General features: G+C 43.7%; 4 protein-coding genes across 4 annotated transcripts; 2 read left to right on the forward strand and 2 right to left on the reverse strand.

The window, feature by feature from the left end:
* The first annotated feature begins 3,320 nt into the window (after positions 1-3,320).
* On the forward strand, positions 3,321-5,635 carry H1-2 (H1.2 linker histone, cluster member). The gene is made up of 2 exons (XM_077886418.1): positions 3,321-4,402; positions 5,001-5,635. The coding sequence occupies exon 1, from the start codon at positions 3,375-3,377 to the stop codon at positions 4,014-4,016; it is 642 nt and encodes a 213-aa protein (XP_077742544.1). The 5' UTR covers positions 3,321-3,374; the 3' UTR covers positions 4,017-4,402; positions 5,001-5,635.
* Positions 5,636-9,609: 3,974 nt separating this feature from the next.
* Positions 9,610-12,494, reverse strand: LOC144306817 (histone H3.1). Its single transcript, XM_077886419.1, has one exon. It carries the CDS (start codon positions 11,760-11,762, stop codon positions 11,352-11,354), a length of 411 nt encoding a protein of 136 aa, XP_077742545.1. The 5' UTR covers positions 11,763-12,494; the 3' UTR covers positions 9,610-11,351.
* A 9-nt stretch (positions 12,495-12,503) lies between these two features.
* LOC144306818 (histone H2A type 1-E) lies at positions 12,504-13,061 on the reverse strand. Its single transcript, XM_077886420.1, has one exon. It carries the CDS (start codon positions 13,025-13,027, stop codon positions 12,635-12,637), a length of 393 nt encoding a protein of 130 aa, XP_077742546.1. The 5' UTR covers positions 13,028-13,061; the 3' UTR covers positions 12,504-12,634.
* Positions 13,062-13,316: 255 nt separating this feature from the next.
* On the forward strand, positions 13,317-19,287 carry LOC144306819 (histone H2B type 1-B). The gene has a single exon (XM_077886422.1). It carries the CDS (start codon positions 13,367-13,369, stop codon positions 13,745-13,747), a length of 381 nt encoding a protein of 126 aa, XP_077742548.1. The 5' UTR covers positions 13,317-13,366; the 3' UTR covers positions 13,748-19,287.
* Positions 19,288-20,140: the final 853 nt, after the last annotated feature.

The raw sequence follows: 20,140 nt of genomic DNA on the forward strand, positions 1-20,140 counted from the left end.
ATTTTAATAGGCTTTTTGTTGCTCATAGGCTTGTTCAATCTTATTTCAAAGCCTGAGATTCCATGACACACCTACCAGAATCTAAGGTTACTTTAAAGTTGATGACCAAAAAGTTTTGTGTCTTCTGATTTTTTGAATGGTTTCTAAAGATTCTGATTTAGAGCACTTAGAACAAACTGACTAACCAGGGGCCAAAGTATAATCTTCAAGAAGTTAAAAACATGTGTCTCATACAAGTACTGTTTACAGAAGGCTCATGTGTGTGACAAAGAATGATGTAAGTCATTAATGAGGGGCAAGTAAGCAGGATGATAAAGTTGGCTCAAAGCAGGATATAGGAGAATGAAAGATGTATTTAGTTAGGGAAAGAAAAAATACTGGGAGGCTGAAAAACTCAGATACAAACTGGTTAATGATCTACTACTGGGCAATGCAATCATCACTCTTAGGGTTATCTTCTCTACTGGAAAGAGTTCATTTGCCTCTCTACTGTATAAAACCCTTATTAAGTGTATCAATCTTCTACAAGTGAATGTCTAATTTTACATACTATGGACCTAATCAAAGAGTACCTATGAAGTCAGTTACCTTCTCGAAAGCTAGGCTGTCCAGACGATAGCTAAAAGTCACAGGTGGCCAGTGAGCACCTGTAAGGTGGCTAGTCTGAAATGAAATGTTTTACAAATATGAAATACAGGAGATTTGGAAGACTTGCCATTTGAAAAAAAGAAACTTAAACTATCTTATTTTTTAAAATATTGATTACATGTTGGAACAGTCATTGTTTGGATATATTGAGTGAAGTAGAATATGTATATATTTTTTTCTTTTAAGAAATTTATTTAGAAAAATAACCCTCCCCTGCCCGCCCCCCAAAGTAGAATATATTATTAAAACTAAATTCATCTTTTTCTTTTTCTTTTTGCCATTGTGACTACTAGAAAACTCACATATTACATATGTGACTCACATTCTATTTTATTGTAGAGCATTCTTAGAGCATCAACTGACCCACAAATGAACCTAGAAAATTTCCTAACACAGCTTAGAATGACATGAAGAAATATTTTTCCCTTGTTTTTAAATTTTAGGTAACTTTTCTCATCACAAGTTACAGGGATCTGGGGAAGGGTTGCTTGTTTCTCTGCCTTCTGGCCTCTACCATGAGGCCAGGAGGTTGGGAGAAAGATTGAGAACTGACCCCTATCTAATGACTTGAGATCTGGACATCAGATTTGCATGTAGGGAGATGTGTTTTGATTGATTCAACTTGAGTGATCATATTAGAGAACTAAACCACAGTAATCAAATTTACAAGCTGCTGATTTGTAAATCAGGACACCAATTTATAGTGAAGGGAAGTCCAGTGACCTGGCAATCGAGACTCTACACTGCTATTTTCCTGATGGTAAAGTACACTTAACTGAATTTCAGATGCCTGGGGTGGAGGGTGCTGGGTAGGACTCATTGCACAGAGAAGCAGAACAAAGTGGCATGTTCTTATTTTATTTTATTATATTGTTACCAAAGTATATTAGCATGGTAAAAGTGCTTTAGTTATTCAAACACTTTCAATAACTTCTTACAATTCTTACACCCAAAGTCACAGTGAGGGATGGCAGGTCTAAAGTGGTTTTCTATGGCTGCTAATTCATCCATCACTAATCTTATTAGGCTGTTAATTCCCAGAGGACATGATCAGGAGTAGACACAATTTCTAAATGTTGAACAAGTGTTATTCAATAAAACCATGGAGTTATCCTTAGTCTAAAAGATGCCTCATTTTTTATCACTGAACTTAAGTTCTACAACATGTTGATTACAATCTAAGGAAGACATCTTTAATACATATTTTCATGTAGCTGTATATTTGAATGAGAATTTCTGGTAAGTTGTAATACTCCCTTTGTCACTAAATATAAACATGTAATTATACTAAATACATGACTAGTGGGGTATATTCAATTTTTTTCTCTCAAGAAAAAATTGCAATTGTGGCAACCAAAGGCTGAAATCTGAAGTACCAAACCTTAAAGAAGTAAAGCAAACAAGAATAGAATAAGTAAGACCAAAACAACAACGAAAAGAATATGTAAGACCAGCTTTATAGGGGATGAGAAGAGGCATTCTTATCAACAACAGAGAAATGGCCTGATAACTTCTATATTCTAGTACTTTCCCTCTATTTCTATTTAAAATTTTGCCATCCGTTTTGCTTTACTTCAAACCTATAGTTCATCTTATAAAAGTGTATCACATTAAAGTCAGCTGCTTTACTTCTATCGAGATCTTTGAATTCCCAGAGTGTCCATCTACACCATAACACAGGTCAGATATTGTTCCTGGGTTACTACCTAGAATTTTCCGGTGCCGAAATGTGTCCCTTTATTGAAGCATATAAAAATTAAATACATAAATGCCTGTTTTCTTTGAAAACAGATCATCTCAATGTCTATAGCTGCCAAGTCTATTGAGGAATTAAATTATTTATTTATTTATTTATTTGCAGCCTTAGGGGGTCTCCCTTCTCCCTCATTATCTCTATTCTCGAGGGTCAGACCCCCTGCCTTGCACAACCCAGAGGGGAACCGGAGACCTTGTTAAAAACTGCCCAATTTCTCCCCTTTGGAAAAGTGAAAAGTGCCCCGCCCCCATCTGTGAAGAGACGGATTTGATCAAGAATTTCAGTGTCTTCAAGTCTAGGATTTAAGTCTCTAACCCCCCCCCCCACCACCAGGATCCAGGCCGCCCCCCAAGGCTTCCGAACCCCCTTTCGCCCGACCCTAACTGCTTTGGGCTGGCCCGGGTATCCTTGTCCCGGTCCACGGTTCCTGTGGATCTGTGCGCAGAATTCACAGAGGACCTGTGTTACTTCCCTCGCGAAGAAACAGAATTACCGTGAAAACTGAAGTGGAAACCATTTCATTTTTGTCTCCCAGAGAAGGGAAGCATGAGCCCAACCACCCCTGAGAAAAAGAACTTTCGGGGGCAAAGGAGCGAACAGGTAATTTAGAAGAAAAACAGAAAGTGGTCTCCGACCGTCCTGGACTTCCCTCGGAGTTAGGGGACTTGGGGGCGCCTGGGCGCGTCGTCTTGGGGCTTGCGGGAAAAATAAACCGAGAGCACGAAGCCTGAGGCTTCTCGGATCCTTTCCCGACCAAAGCCGGGGAATTTGGAGCGGGGCATTTTCACATATTCCCCCTTTTGTGAAGTGGAACAAACACAACTTAGGCGCACGGCGGCGGCTCGGAGCCTGCCAGCCAGGGGGCGAGCGGAGCACCAATCAGCGCGCGCCTGCGCTCTATATATATGGCGGCCCGGGCCCGGCGCACCTACCGCGCTTTGCCGCTCGGCCCCAGCCCCGGATCCTCAGCATGTCGGAGACCGCGCCCGCCGCGCCCGCCGCCGCCCCCCCCGCGGAGAAGGCCCCCGTAAAGAAGAAGGCCGCCAAGAAGCCTGCGGGGGCGCGCCGCAAGGCGTCCGGGCCCCCGGTGTCCGAGCTCATCACCAAGGCGGTGGCCGCGTCCAAGGAGCGCAGCGGCGTGTCCCTGGCCGCGCTCAAGAAGGCGCTGGCGGCCGCCGGCTACGACGTGGAGAAGAACAACAGCCGCATCAAGCTGGGCCTCAAGAGCCTGGTGAGCAAGGGGACCCTGGTGCAGACCAAGGGCACCGGCGCCTCGGGCTCCTTCAAGCTCAACAAGAAGGCGGCCTCCGGGGAGGCCAAGCCCAAGGCCAAGAAGGCGGGCGCGGCCAAGCCCAAGCGGGCGGCGGGGACGGCCAAGAAGCCCAAGAAGGCAGCGGGGACTGGCACCCCCAAGAAGAGCGCCAAGAAGACTCCGAAGAAGGCCAAGAAGCCCGCCGCGGCCACCGTCGCCAAGAAGGTGGCCAAGAGCCCCAAGAAGGCGAAGGCGGCCAAGCCCAAGAAGGCGGCCAAGAGCGCGGCTAAGGCCGTGAAGCCCAAGTCGGCCAAGCCCAAGGTTACCAAACCCAAGAAGGCTGCGCCCAAAAAGAAGTAGGTTGTTGACCGTTTGCTTCTAAAACCCAAAAAGGCTCTTTTCAGAGCCACCACTGATCTCCGAGAAAGAGCTGAACATTCTGTACTCCGGCCTCTTTACCCTTAAGTTCCAAGACGCGGTGGGTGGTCGGCCCGGAGCCCCTACGCCAGCGGGAACGGGGCCGGGGAGCGCGTCCCGGGCTCCGCGGTGCCCCGGGCCTCCTCGCAGGAGGGGTGCGGAAGCGCCGTCCGGAGGCCCCGCCCGCCCCGCGCTGCGAACACCGAGAACCACCGTCCGTCCCGCCTGCCAGTCCCTGCCTTCACGGATCCCCCGATTGGGTCGGAAAGTCCTTTAAAAGTCCCGCCCTGCTCGCGGGTTGGCCCATCTCGCCGCCCCGGATTCTCCTCGTGAGTTTGTTATTGGGTGGTGTCCGGTCTCCTGGGTACTCGGTTTGTTGTTTCTAGCGGGCCGACTCTTGTCCTTTTCACTTGATAAAGACGTGAATCCGGTACTTGGGACCCGTGCCACGTTTGGAGTCCTGCCGGCGGGTCCGGTCTGGGGACGGTAGTCGGCCGCGGGGAGGGGGGGAGGGAGGGAGGGAGGGAGGGGAGGCTGGGACGCCTGACCCCGCGCGGTCGTGCTCCAGCCGGTGCGCAGCTGCCCGCAGGCACCCGGCCACCGCGCACCGCTGGGCCAGCTCCCTTTGTGCCTCGCGTCCCGTGTCTTGGGACCAAGGCGTGACGGGTCGCAGCGCAGCAAAAACCACTTTCTGTCGGCCATTTTGTCCTGGTGGCGGGCCGCGGAGCTTCATCTCCCGCAGACGTCAGCCTCTGGATACCGAGGCGTCCCGATTGCGCGTCTGTGCGGCCCCAAGTCCCCAGTTTCCACGCGAGGAACCACGTAGGGGAGACTTGGAAACGTGTACATATATGGGGGTGCGGGGTGTTGTCTCTAATGAAGGGCTCGGGTTTATATTCCCGGTGTTACCTGCGGGTTCTTTTACAGCGTCCGGCGTTTCTTCCGGACAAAAGCGTTTCTTCCTCGTCCTGGTTTTACTCCGGTGAACACGATTTTTCCTTTGAGACGAGTTCAAGGAACAGGGGCTTCTGGAGATTTGCAGCTCAGTTCGTCCATCGCCACAGTGACGGATCTGGTTGTTAATCTAGATAAGGTCTCCCGTTACCGGTGGTGGCCACGGGTTTCAGCCCCTCCCAAAAGAATTCGGATACTTTAATGTCCGTTTTCGTACATTAGAAAGACCTCCACTTTTTTGAGAGCGCAGCGCGCGCGCGCAATTTTCCCATGGCTTCTTCCAGTGTTTTCTGTGCCGTTAATTTCACATTTAAAACCCAGCTCTCTATTTTATTGTAAGTTTAATAAATGTACCCGACCCTAACATTTTTGCCTCCCTACCTCACCCTCATTTTGAGATGCCACCTTTTTATCCTAGGCTAAATTACATGGGTAGGTGAAGTAATTCTTGATTTTCTACTTTGTTCTTTTGATCTTTCTTGGCCATTCCTCAGGTGTGATCACACTCTTAAGGACTGTTCACGGGACTGGTTTAAATGCTGAGAATACATGACCTATAGTATTTATTATATAAGAATCGAATGTTTAATAAACGTGTTAAAACATGACTTATAGCTGATAGAGCTCATTCCCTCGCGTTGCTCTTCTTTTTCAGGATTTCCCAGTTATTCTATTTATTTTGTTTTCCAAATGTAATTTAAGACACTTCCTCCCTCTCACCTCTTCACCCCTCCCTCCATTAGACATAAAAAGCCCTCAATTTTCATACCTGTGGAGAATGTTTCAAATTTTCTCCGACCATATCTTCCTATTTCTAATTACTTTTATTCCCGGGTATTTTGTCTTTGTTACTGTCGAAATCGCAACCTCTGAGATTTTAGCTTCCTTGACCAGCATCCCATTAAGTACACACTGAAGATACCCAGCTATGGAAAGAATCTATATTTCGTGAATTAACCACCTCTAGAGTAGTACTGTCTATAGCCATAACATAAGTTAGGAAAAGAGAAACAGGTGAAATCAATTTTAATAAGTTATTTAACCTAATATATCCAAAATATTCTTGTTCAACATAAAATCAATGTAAAAATATTTGAGATATTTTACATTCTTTCTTATTTCTTATAGTATGTCTTTGGAAACTCTTTGCATGCAGCACCTCTATGTTCCTACTGTCCTGTTTCAAGAGGTCAGTATTGTGCATGTGGCTCATGGCAACCACGTGGACAACAAAACTCTAGAACACTCTCTGGTCCCAAATATTCTGGTCTTCTCTAACCTTATTTCGACCTAAAGCTTGCATGTCACTGTGTCTTAATATATACCGTCTTCTGTGGCCTAAACTTTGGTAAAACATCTTGACCTTTAAGAATGGTTGACTAGTCCGAAGGTCATTGGGCTGATATGAACCACCCAAAATTTTGTTTATAAACTGAAACTGAGTTACAGAAACTAAGGGGACCTGATGTCTGGGGAACTGTCTTCTTAGACTCTCCTGGAGAAACAAAGAGGTCTGGTGAATAAACAGAGCAGAATGGAGCCCAGAATAAGCAAGAGCAGAGAGGAGTGATACATGGAGATGTGTTCTCTGGGTTCCTGACATCAGAGTTCTTGGTTCCCCTGAGCCATCTTGACCTCCTGCCACTGGGGCCACCACCTCACTTGGCTCAGGGTGGGTTGAGTTGTAGCAACCAGGAGACTTAATTAAGATACTCCAAATATAATCACAGTTTGAGCTTACAGTAATGTCATCCTGCAATGGTAATGACATCTGTGTTCCCTTCCCCATTCAAAGACTTTCAAGTCCACACTCTATTGGAGTATGTATACTTGCAACTGATCCTAACATCAAATGTCTTCCGCAAACATATCTGCATAGGTAACGAGTGCCCTTTACTTTCAAATGAAACTTCCTCAAAAACAAATAGAATCGCCCTTCTCTAGTAAAGGTAAAGGGAGAATTCATTCACAGAAAGCTAAAAGTTGTCAAGAAAAATCTCTAATTTTGCCTAGACCTTAGATACAGTCAGTCTTCAGCAATGTTTCTCTGATTTTGTTCCATTCCCTCACAAGCATTCACAAACTTGGCTGGCTTAGGTCTGATACTGTAAGCCATTCATTAGAATCTAATTTGGCTGGGGGCACCTGGGTGGCTCAGTGGTTTAGTGTCTGTCTGCCTTTGGCTCAGGCCATGATCCCGGGGTCCTGGGATCAAATTCTGCATCAGGATCCCCATTCTCCCTCTCCCTCTACCTTTGTCTCTGCCTCTCTCGGTCTCTCATGAATAAATACAATCTTAAAAAAAGAGAGAGAATCTAATTTGCTTTTTTTGTAAAGGTCCTTATCTTGACTTTTAGTTTATGATTTCTATAATTTATTTTGACATTATTAATAATCTTATTTATAATATTCTACTTATAATATTGATACAGCAATAATATATTCAAATAATTGCCTGAACATGGCTGGTTAGCTAAAACTGGCAATGAACACTGCATAAACTGCTGAGTGATAATTCAGCAATGACATGATAATTCATGATCTCATGTGATATGTATGACAAAAGTGCTAGTAACACAGAAATTAAAGGCTACTTGTAATGCAGTATACCAAACTTTTTTTTTTTTTTTCCTGCACATACACAGTGCTCCCGTGGCCAAAAAATTAAATATCCTATTACTTCTCATAGGCAAAGTTCTAGGTGCCATTCTATGCCTAGGGAAGTGTAAAAAGTAACTTTGGGTTGAAATTCATGCCAGAGATGAACAGGTTTCAAGAAGCAAGATTATATCATTAGAGGATTTCATAGTGGAGCAGGGATTTAGGTCTCAGTAGGAACATGGATATTGAGAGCTAGCATTTTCTGAGCTCTAATTTACAATGTATTCAGCTCTCTCCACTTATTACCAAACACCCTGTCACAGCACTTTGAGGTAGGTGTCATTAATACTAGGGATTGGTGATATTAAGAATGTAGCTAGGTAGTTTCCAATAAGTAAGCCAGTATAATTATCCTCTGTATGTTGGTTGCTTAATGGTCATACATGGCTTAATGGTCATACAAGATACTGATATCTTGGACAATATAGCTCTATAGTAGATACCATGGGGAAGGCACAAGCAAATACTTACTCTGTAGCAGAATCCAGAGTTTCCAAGGAGATGAGTGTTCTGAGCTGGTCGTGAAGCTCAGAGAGCATCCCTAAGATGTGATGTTCCTTATACTCATCCTACCCACTTCATCTCATACCAGGCCACTGACCAGAGGACTCTGACAACAGAAATTAGCCCAAGCCAGGCCACTGCAACTCTTAATCATTCAGCCTAATCTGTGAGACAATTTCCCTTGAGGAGCAACTAGATCTAAGAATCCTTTTCCGGGCAATCTTACTGATCAGAAGATATTTGAGTGTGGGCTTGGTGTGAGATTGCCTGACAATGATATTAATTAGGAGTATGAACTTGGCCAATCAACTAAAATCTCTTAGACTCAAGTTCTTTCTCTGTAAAATGGAGACAGTGAGAAAACCTGAATTTCAGTGTTGTTTTAAGAATCATATAGGGGCACCTAGGTAGCTCAGTCCATTGAGAGTCTTACTTGATTTCAGCTTCAGTCTTGATCTTGGCATCCTGAGTTTGAGCCCTCCATTGGACCCCGTGCTGGGCTTGGAGCCTACTTTAAAAAAAATAAAAATAAAAATAAAAATAAAAATAATAATAATAATTCAGGACAATCAGCTCATGTGGTACTTGACCCAAGGAGAACTCTGAATGTTAGCTATTAGACTGACTCCAATGAAAACACGGTTTTATTGTTCCTCCCATGAGGACCTCTTTGAGGGAGGATGATAGTCCAGAATAGATCTATAAACCCTGCAGATTGTTCCAGGGAACTCACATTTACATTGAAAGGGTTCAAACTTCTCAGAGTTGAATTTTTATTCTTCCCACTAAGCTTTGTCCTCCTGGTATCTCTGATGATCCAAAGCATCATGCAAAGCAAAACTCAGATTGTCCCAGAGCCTAAAAGTCATCCCAGGGCAGCCCAGGTGGCACAGCAGTTTGGCGCCGCCTGCAGCCCGGGGTGTGATCCTGGATACCCGGAATCAAGTCCCACGTCGGGCTCCCTGCATGGAGCCTGCTTCTCCTTCTGCCTGTTTCTCTGCCTCTGTGTGTGTGTGTGTGTGTGTGTCTCTATGAAGAAATAAATAAAAATCTTAAAAAAAAAAAAAAAATCATCCCAAACCAGTGATTCTCAACTCCTAGGGCTCTCTGCTGAGGTATGTTAGAACAGGGTGGTAGGAGGGCAGGGGAAGTCACGTGTAATTTAGAAAAGCATAGTTGGTGCTCAGAAGCACATTTACTCTGAAGCTAATGAAACTCAAAAGTTAGGCCCAGTACTTCCAAAACCCTGAGAGGGGCTCTGTGGAATGTGTTCACTTGGTCTCTCTTTTAAAAAAAAATTTCATTGTGAAGATATTTACAGCTTATTAAACCTGTTGTTTTTTTGCCACTAAATCTTCCCTTTCATTACAATTCACCTTTTGCCTGATTCTGTTGGGTACTAATGAACACACTTGGATTTAGGTAAGAAGAAATTTACTTAATATCTGTTTAGTTTAGGGATAATGAGATATCAAATTTGCAGATGTACTTGATACAGAGTTCATTCAGTTGTTCTAGCCAATTGGATGTAAAAATGGTTTCAAGAAATAAACTCCTACTGCTCACTGACAAATTTACCTGGATTTCAGGCAGGAAGTTGTAGGGCTAAATGTCATATAATGACATCTACGTATTTGTAGCAGCCACACACTGGCAGTAAGTATATAGTACAGATGAATCCAGATTGGAAATGTATAGAGCTGAAAGCTAGTCCGTTAAAAATCCTTCCAAAGTTTACAACTCACATATGAAGAACTTTGACAAAGGATTTCCCAAATTTGAAAACCATCTTAAAAATGACACTACTGGGGTGCCTGGGTGGCTCAGTCAGTTTAAACATCTGCCTTCAGCTCAGGTCATGATTCCAGTGGCCTTGGAATTTAGCTCCATGTTAGGCTCTCTGATTAGCAGAGTCTACTTTTCCCTCTCTAGGCCTCCTCCCTGCTCCTGCTCTCTCTCTCTCTCTCTCAAATAAATAAGTAAAATACTTAAAAAAAAAAATGACACTACCAATAATGTGTTTTGAAGCTGAACTTAGTTCTAAGTTATCAAGAGAACAAAATAAGCTGTGATCCATCACCCTTATGGGGTGGAAATACTGCATTCTCTTCTGTTTATATAGAAAATATTCCAAAATAATTTTCAGGTAAAAATGGAATCAGAGTATATACACAAAAATATAAGAAAATAAACATCGTAGTATTATATTCAAGAGTTAATAAACTGCTATTTTTCTTAACTTTGTAATGGCTATGGTTTTATTTGTGTATAATTGGAATTTGGCTCATCTTTCAATTATAAATTAATACCTGCTATCTAGTTTTGTATTTAAAATTTTGAATTGTAATTATTAACAGTTGCCAAGTTGTGTACATTTTAGGCCTCGGAAAACCGTGAACTATCAGCTTATTATAATTTTATACTTAGAAAATTAAAGAAATTAACATTTTAGTCAATGAATTTGTATTTATTAAGAGGGGACATGACTAAAAGAGATGCTCTAGTGTTGCTACCTGTCAGTTATTTCAAATCCCATTGCTTTTAAGATGTATAGGCAAAGAAACTTTGGATGATAGGCAAGTGTTTTTGTTTTTTTTTTTACTTATTTATTTATGAGAGAGAAAGAGAGAGAGAGAGAGAGGCAGGCTCCATGCAGGGAGCCCGACGTGGGATTCGATCCCGGGTCTCCAGGATCGTGCCCTGGGCCAAAGGCAGGCGCCAAACCCCAAGTCTTTTTCTTATTGCAGATATATTTAGTGGGTCTTTGCTAGTGACTAACGGAGTTAGCTTCCATCACCTGAGCGTCAATCCCTCCTCAGACCAATACAGGATTCTGGAGTCAGGAGACATGACATGTTTTGTGAATTACTGAAAATTTTATGGATTCAATAATGCTATTAGCTTTTGTTTTAACTTTTTAAGGAATCAGAACTGCATTCAAGGCACATTACTTACAAATGTGCCTAAAAAGGCACTTTTAACGGGCACTGAAGCCTGAGAAAGGACTTCGGGCAAATATTTAAGAGACAGTACCAAAAACATCCGTACTCAAACGGTTCTCGTACCCATTCTACTTCAATAGTAGGAGCTCCAGTTACAACTGCTTTTAAGAGATTGTGGGTGGCTCTGAAAAGAGCCTTTTTCAACTATAAGTTTGTTTTACGCCCTCTCCCCGCGGATGCGGCGCGCCAGCTGGATGTCCTTGGGCATGATGGTGACGCGCTTGGCGTGGATGGCGCAGAGGTTGGTGTCCTCGAAGAGCCCCACCAGGTAGGCCTCGCACGCCTCCTGCAGCGCCATGACGGCCGAGCTCTGGAAGCGCAGGTCGGTCTTGAAGTCCTGCGCGATCTCGCGCACCAGGCGCTGGAACGGCAGCTTGCGGATCAGCAGCTCCGTGGACTTCTGGTAGCGCCGGATCTCGCGCAGGGCCACCGTGCCGGGCCGGTAGCGGTGCGGCTTCTTGACGCCGCCGGTGGCCGGCGCGCTCTTGCGGGCCGCCTTGGTGGCCAGCTGCTTGCGCGGGGCCTTGCCGCCCGTCGACTTGCGCGCCGTCTGCTTCGTGCGAGCCATAAGACGAAACTAAAGACACACCGACAGCCTAGCGGGTAAAGGGCGAAAGATTCCATTATATACAGTAAGAAGCATTCTGATTGGCCTTGTAATTTTTCAAAAGATCTGGGCGCTAAAACCATTGGTCAAACGGTAAGCACATTGATTAATTACCGGAGAATCTGATTGGATAAATTATGCCACCTCTCTCTCTCTTTTCGGTATGTTTTACACTTTCACTAAGTACAGTATGCTTAACCAGCCAATTAAGAAATAAACATGTAAAATGGAATTTGTTGTTCTGTAAGTCTAGGTCGGGCCTGAAATTCTCCAAATTTCTTAGACTCGAAGGTTATCAATCCTGCTGGTCTGCACCCTTCATTGAGTACAAATTTGTCCTCTTTTCCCTTACGTTAGTTATTTTGAAGTAAATATCGGGTCGCCTAGATTGCCACTTCCTACGTCTTTGGTCATTATAGCTCCCTTTAATACCGAGTTTTTCCCGTGGACTACATGACAGGGACCCTGGGTGTATCTGGAACATCACACGTAAAGCACCTGGTCTGGTAATGCTAGATACACACAATGACCCGAGATAAAATGATTTTTCCTAAAACTAAAAATTGGGAAAACCTTACGAGGTTGTATTGGTCAAAAAGCAAATTTCCTTTGTTTGTACATTTCACTCTACCTTCTTACAGCGAAACGTCGGCTATGCCTGTTTATTTGGGTCGTAGCGTTAACTTAACCTTATCTGTTACACAAAATGTTAAGAACTATCAACGTGACATAAATTGGGCTACCAGCCTTTCTTGTGGAAATATGGATGGCTCTGAAAAGAGCCTTGAATTTGCTGTAGTAAAACTGTAGGCAAGTGCCCTCTGTACTAGATTTTACTTCCCCTTGGCCTTGTGGTGGCTCTCGGTCTTCTTGGGCAGCAGCACGGCCTGGATGTTGGGCAGGACGCCGCCCTGCGCGATGGTCACGCGGCCCAGCAGCTTGTTGAGCTCCTCGTCGTTGCGGATGGCCAGCTGCAGGTGGCGCGGGATGATGCGCGTCTTCTTGTTGTCGCGGGCCGCGTTGCCCGCCAGCTCCAGGATCTCGGCCGTCAGGTACTCCAGCACGGCCGCCAGGTACACCGGCGCGCCCGCCCCGACCCGCTCCGCGTAGTTGCCCTTGCGGAGCAGGCGGTGGACGCGGCCCACCGGGAACTGGAGCCCGGCCCGCGACGAGCGCGTCTTGGCCTTGGCGCGAGCCTTGCCGCCCTGCTTTCCCCGACCCGACATTTCAAACAAACAGCGGTGCGGGTTTCCACACAAATGCTTTGCTTGGGGGGGGGAGGGGGAGGAAAAAAATTTTTATACGCAGCGCAGGGATGAGCCAACAATCTATCCCATTGGTCAAAATATGTTTGTCTCTGAATCCAATAGGAAAAGAAAACGTGAACCCTTAATTTGCATAAACCCTCCCCTTAGCGAAAGAGTTCTGATTTTACCCAACGAGAAGTGACAATTTTTGATACCTCATTTGCATTGAGGAACTATAAAAGAATGAGCTCTCGACCCTTCACAGCACTAACTTGTTGTGATTGCAATTAACGTTTCTTCAACTCTTAGGAAAGCACCATGCCTGAGCCTTCTAAATCTGCTCCGGCCCCGAAGAAGGGCTCCAAGAAAGCTATCACTAAGGCGCAGAAGAAGGACGGCAAGAAGCGCAAGCGCAGCCGCAAGGAGAGCTATTCCATCTACGTGTACAAGGTGCTGAAGCAGGTGCACCCCGACACGGGCATCTCGTCCAAGGCCATGGGCATCATGAACTCGTTCGTCAACGACATCTTCGAGCGCATCGCGGGCGAGGCGTCGCGCCTGGCGCATTACAACAAGCGCTCGACCATCACGTCCAGGGAGATCCAGACGGCCGTGCGCCTGCTGCTGCCCGGGGAGCTGGCCAAGCACGCCGTGTCCGAGGGCACCAAGGCCGTCACCAAGTACACCAGCTCCAAGTGAGCTCTCCGAGTCACTATCCAACCCAAAGGCTCTTTTCAGAGCCACCCACTCTCTCCCAAGAAGAGCTATAACCGCTATTTCATAGCGGTGTAATTCAACTCTGCTACCATATATTTGCGTCCTAGAGAGTCTATAAAATAGGTGATCGTTGAGGCAATTGTAGACCCGAGAATGGATTTTGAAAGTCCCGTGGTCTTTAAAGCGAAATACAGCACGGAGTGTAACGCCCAGCAGGGAACACCCATCCGCTGCGGGCTTGCCCTAAGCTTCAGGATACTTAGGGTCCATCCCTTCCCGGTGTCTGCACGCTTCTAAAACATCGGGATTTCCCTGCTGGGTACAGAAGTGGTTAGAAGTTTTCTGAATAGGGATAGTCCAGACTTGCCTTATTGGGAGGAGGCAAGATCTGGGCGGTAAAAGAGCAGGAAGGGCCATAGATACCTGGCCCTAAATACCCTAGCCTAAAGCACTGGGTAAACTAGACATAGTCGCCCGTGGTTCCTGTGGGCACCTCTATCGGGTATTCCTCAAGCTCTTTGCGCACAGATAAAATGAATTTACTCTAGTTTCACATTAGAATTGTTTATCGATGGCAACATTCAATCTAGAGCCGTTTCAGTTTTGTTTGGGTCCCAGGAATCCGAGCTCCCATTTCCTGTTCTGAGTGTCCCTGGCTTCTCTGGAGTGCCAGTAGAAGGGCGGGGAGGATGGCTCTCTCGCTCTGGGAAGGACAAAAAGTTTGAATTTCCCGCTCTTCCTATCGCGCCACTTCATTGGCTGGCAGGGTTGGAGAGGAAGAGGTGCTGGCTTTTCTTAGCAAACCTTTTTCAATAAAGGGAGACTCCAAAGATAATACCTAAAAGACAGAAAATGACGTTGTTTGAGGTAGAGGAGCTAATGGGACAGGTCTAGGTCCGGGGTTGGGGGCGGAGAGGCGGATGGGTAGGACTCAGCTGCTAAATGCCTATGAAAATGAGGGAAACAATGTTTTTCATTGGCTTATGAGCGCTTTATGGAGGTGACAAGCAACAGTATGTCTTTGGATGAAGAAATGAAATCCATAGAATTTCTTTAAAAAGATCCCTTTATGAAAAAAATGTAAATGATCTTTTCCCAGATTCTACAGGTCAGCCAACCGCTGTATGAGAAGTACTTCCAGTCTCAATAACGACAAATATAGTTGTGAAAGAGAGGGACGCCTGGGTGCCTCTGCGGTTGAGCGTCTGCCTTTGACTCAGGCCTTGATCCTGGAATCTCGGGATCCCTGCGGAGAGTCTTTCTCCCTCTGCCTGTGTCTCTGCCTCTCTCTGTGTGTCTCATGAATAAATAAAATCTTAAAAAGAGAGAGAGAGAGAGAGAGAGAGAGAGAGAGAGAGCCCAGCCTTAAAAATTAATAATTATGAAAAGACCTCCTCCCCCCACCCTTTCTTTAAATTATTGACTTCAGGGTACAATTTAAGAATCACTGACCCTTATGTTCTTCCCGTGGAGAGCTGAGATCTGGGTGGTAATATTATTTATCTTCTTTAAAATGATCTGATTTGGGTATTATTTTCTCCCCATCTTTTCCTTCAACAGACAGACTTTGGTCTGTCTGCTTGCTTTCTTTTTTCTTCCTCTCTTCTCTCTCTCCCTCCCTGCTCCCCTTCATTCCTAATATTTGAGGCTTTACCTAACAACTCCACCCTTAATTGACAAGTTCAAACTAAACTTGTAAACTAGGTTCGTAAACTCAAACCTAGGCCTTTTTGCCACCTCTGCTGAATACCTGGCTGATCTTTAACAAGTGAACTGAGAATTTAAATAAATAAATAAAATAAAAAATCAGATGCCTGGACTCTGTGGTAGACCCCAGAGCTATAGGGGGTAGTGGTGAGAAAGCAGAAAAAAAATGCATAAAATCTCTCTGGTTACATCTAATGAGGCACCAACTTTGGACTCAGCTGAGCCAGAAAGTAAGCCATCAAAGTGAAATTCTACAGGGGTTTATACACCCTAATAAACCACCCACGTTTTCTCCACAGTAAAAAAGCAATTGAGGAAAAAAATAACCTCTATTACTTCGCTGATTCTCCTTGCAGCCCCGGGAAGTTTTGCCTGCCTTCCTATCCAGCAAGGATGACCTGCAGGCAGGAACAGCTGAATCTGTGGGGCAGGGAAAGGGGAAGCTGCCCAGGGCTAAGTTCTGGGTGCCAGGAACAGGACAGGTCATTGGGGAAGACTTTTAATTTGGAAATTGAGAATTTGGAAAAGAGAAGAGAGATCCACAGGCAGATAGCAGGGGGGCCAGAAAGTGTTCATGATTTGGGAGGACACCATTAGAAGTGGAATGCCCTGACCCTGCTTTGTGGCAGGTGATAGGATAAACTTCTCAGGTCTGTCTTTAGCATTGCTCAGCAACATTTAATGTCTTTCTTCTTGGCTTTTCATTTCCATTACATAACATACACATTTAAGTGAATTCTTTTTGACTTCCTTGCAAAACAAGATCACCCCTTATTTTAAAATAATAAGCACCAACAACACTTTCAAATAAACAAATAAAAATCAACTGTAATTCCAATATCCAGGAATTTTTTGCCATCCATCTTACAGAAATTTTACTTTGTGCAAGTCTATACATATAGATACGTAAATGTCATATGAGATCATACTTTCTCTTATCCTGTAAAATTAATAGAGATCTTGGTGCCAGGTAGACAGGGAAACAATGGGCCCTGGAGCCTCCACTTGGGCCTTCCCAACAAGGTCACCAAAGTTTCTTGGTCTTGTCACCAGGAAAAATTCAAGAACAGACTCACAACACAGAGGATGAGGGACACAAGTAGGAAAGTTTATTGATGTTAAAAGTATACTCTTGAGCTCTGAGAGAGGGAGAAAAGAGCTGCTTCCCCCAGATGGGGGTTCCTATTATCAACAGTTGTTAACTATGGGGCGGGATATCTATTATTGGAGGGGGAAGAAGGGTTTCCCACTCTTTCTTCCTAACCTACTCAGGGGCTTCTTGTTGTGGCACCGCCATCTGGGGCCTATCTGGTGCGATACAGCTCCTAGTGGAGTGCTGTCAGGACAGGCTTGGACCTTTGCCATGGCTGGCCATGGCCTCCCGCTTGCTGGCCTCTGGGCATCCCCTTAGAGCCTCACTGCCTGCCTATTCTAACAGTACTAAAAAGAGAGCTATTGACAGGGCAACAATCCTCTCAACAACTGATATTTTTCTTTTGATCTGATTGATCTGAAAGGCAGGGCAAACAGCTGAATAACCAAACATCTAGTCTTATCTTCCTGTGATTCGCCAATGTCTCCTTTGAAGCTCCAGGTCCCTACCCCATTCCTTAGCTCAAGATGGCACACAAGCCCCAATTGCCTTACTGCCTTTGGGTCTCATGTCTTTGAGAGGCTTTCATACATAGAAATTATATTTGTTTTTCTGCTGTTAATCTGCCCTGTGTCAATGTAACTTTTTTTTTACATATTTCATTTATTTATTTGAGAGGGGGGGGAGCACACAAACAGGAGAAGAGGCAGAGGGAGAGGGAGTAGCAGGGTGCTTGCTGAGCAGGCAGCCCAATGTGTTGCAGAGCTCAATCCCAGGACCTTGGAATCATGACCAAAGCCAAAAGCACATACCCACCGTGCTAAGCCACCCAGGTGCCCCTGTGTCAATGTGATTACTAAACCAGCCAAAGAGCCTAGAAGAGAAGAAGGGAACATTTTTCTCTGTCTATATTACCATTGCTAATTTACAGATGAAAACGAGCCATTTGTTGACTTCTATATATTTGCTAACTTTTTGTCTAGTTGTTCTATCAATTTTTGAGAGGATTGTTGATCTGTCTACCTGTAATTGTGGATTTGCCTATTACTCCTTGCAGGTGTACCACTTTTTGCCTCATGTATTTTACAAGGCTGTTATTGGGTGCTTACACATTTAGAATTGCTCAGTTTTCTTATCCGGTTGACCCTTTTATCATTCTATAATTCCCCTTTCTGTCTCTAGTAATTTTCTTTGCCGTGGTTTAGTTACCTGATATTAATATAGGCACCCTGATTCCTTGTGTCGATATTTGCAGTTTCTCTTCTACCCTGTCATTTCAACCTGAATGAAGTGAGTTCCTGTAGACAATGCAGAGGAACATTATTTGCCACCCTAAAATATGACTCTCAGGCATAAGGATTACCTTCAACTTTTTTTTTTAATAGCAGACATTTAAAAAAGCTTTGAAAAAGTAGTAGAAGTTAGTCTTTTATAAGAGAAATTTACATTACAAGGGAAATCTGCATTTGCAACAGTTTCTCTCTCTGTGCCAGGAAAAGGATGACTAAAACTGAGAACCCACCGGAGAAGGCAAAGACTTAAATCTAACAACCATAGCCTTGTTTTCTGTGCTTTGCCTGGTAACATCCCCAAACTGTCCTCCCCACCCTCCACCTGGAACATTTTTTGCCTTTAGCTGGAGATGGTATTTAAGGTGGTGGCTTGGGCCATTTGAGGTATTACTGAGTACTGGGTCTCACCCACATATACAGGAGGTACACAAGTTATTGTGTATGTGTGTGTGTGTTTTAAAGCTGCTCTTTTCTCCTGTTAATCTGTTTTATATTATTGGAGGGGTCTCAGCTAATAATCTAGAAGAGTAGAGGGAAAATTATTTTTCCTCCCCTACCACAGCATACATTTGGAGCATATACTTTAATCTTCACTCAGGTGACCTCTGTTTTTTAATGTATGTATTTAGACCACATACATTTAATTCAATTATTGACATCGATGGGGTTCAGAACATACTACCCCAAAAGATGGCACTTTGATGTACTGAATATCTTAAGATAAGAGGAGTTTGGGAAAACGGTAAAGCAGGAAGGTTACTTTGACCTCCTCTCCCTCATCCCTCTTCCTTAAAGGCAGGGTTAGAAAAACATTACCAGAAACAGGGAATTTAGGGCTGAGAAGACTATATGAACAAACCTTGTTACTTCTTCACCATTTACTACCTACTGCCCAAAACCCCTGCCTTTTCATTTCTTTAGAAATGGATTTCAGGGGCACCTGCGTGGCTCAATTGGTTAAGCATCTGCCTTTGGCTCAAGTCATGATCCATGGGTCCTGGAATCGAGTCCCACATCAGGCTCCCTGCTCAGTGGAGAGTCTGCTTCTCCCTTTTCCTCTGTTCATGCTCGCTCACTCTCTCTCTCTCAAATAAATAAATAAAATCTTAAAAAAAAAAAAAAAGAAATGTATTTCCTTGTGTAAAGATATAAAAGCTTCCTACTTTGGTCACTTCTGTAGGCCTTCATTTTTTTTAGGAAGGCTTCCTAAAAAATGTAAAAGTTCCAATAACATTTGTATGTTTTTCTCCTGCTAGCTTATCTTTCTCAGTTTAATTATCAGACCCAGCCAGGGACTCTAAAAGGCTTTAAGAGAAATTTTTCTCCCATACATGTTAGGCCTTAACTTTGCCCATTTTACTTTTTATTTACTGGTGAATTTGTTTGTTTTTAATTTTTCCTTCACTGTTTTCATTTCTTTTTTTTTTTTTTTTTTTTAGTTCCTGCTTTCCTGTGGGCTATTTGAATATTTTCTTGAGACAATTTGAATTTGACTCATCTATTGTCTTTGGAGAGTTTTTTAGTGGTTGTTCTAGGTATTAGATACACATAACATCATGGTACACTGGTATCTACATGTTACCAGTTCAACTGTACAAAGCTTATTCCCTTTTAAAATTTTTTACCCTCTCTTGTTTATAATTATCTGAAATATTTCCTCTATATACATTGAGAACCACATCAGATGTTAGAAATTTAGCTTCTAAACATAATTTAGAAAACTCAATAGGATTGTATTTACCCATATTTCTTTTTTTTTCTTTCTTCCTTCCTAATGCTCCAAAAAACTTATATCATTTCCTTTCTTTTTTAAGAATTTCCTTTTGCCATTCTTCTATGGATAAATATGCCAGCAACAAATTCCACCCTACCTCATTTGAGAATGTCTTTATTTCTCCATCAATTCCTAAAGGACAAGGAATTCAGAATGACAGTGCCAGTTCTTTTAGCTCTTAAAAAATGTCACATTTCCTTATGATATGTTGTTTCTGATGAGACATCTGCTGTCACTTGAATTTATTTTTCCCTTTTATACATAGGTTTTGTCTTGCTGCTTTCAAGATTTATGTGTGTGTGTTTAGTTTGCATAGGTTTGATTATGATGCATTTTATAGCAAAAATGTTTTGGTTTATTCTATGTGGGTGTTTGTGTAGCTTCCGAAATTTATAGGTTTAGGTCTTTTGTCAAATTTCAGAATTCTTGGTCACTTTTTCTTCAAATACTTGGATGTGGAGTCTATTTTTAAAAAAATATATATATATTTTTAAGAGGTAAACAACAGG

This window comes from Canis aureus, chromosome 37, assembly GCF_053574225.1.
Source record: "Canis aureus isolate CA01 chromosome 37, VMU_Caureus_v.1.0, whole genome shotgun sequence".
NCBI lineage: Eukaryota > Metazoa > Chordata > Mammalia > Carnivora > Canidae > Canis > Canis aureus.

Bases quoted from the DNA above. Each gene is read 5' to 3' on its own strand.
- H1-2 (XM_077886418.1), top strand. From the start codon at position 3,375: ATGTCGGAGACCGCGCCCGCCGCGCCCGCCGCCGCCCCCCCCGCGGAG.
- LOC144306817 (XM_077886419.1), bottom strand. From the start codon at position 11,762: ATGGCTCGCACGAAGCAGACGGCGCGCAAGTCGACGGGCGGCAAGGCC.
- LOC144306818 (XM_077886420.1), bottom strand. From the start codon at position 13,027: ATGTCGGGTCGGGGAAAGCAGGGCGGCAAGGCTCGCGCCAAGGCCAAG.
- LOC144306819 (XM_077886422.1), top strand. From the start codon at position 13,367: ATGCCTGAGCCTTCTAAATCTGCTCCGGCCCCGAAGAAGGGCTCCAAG.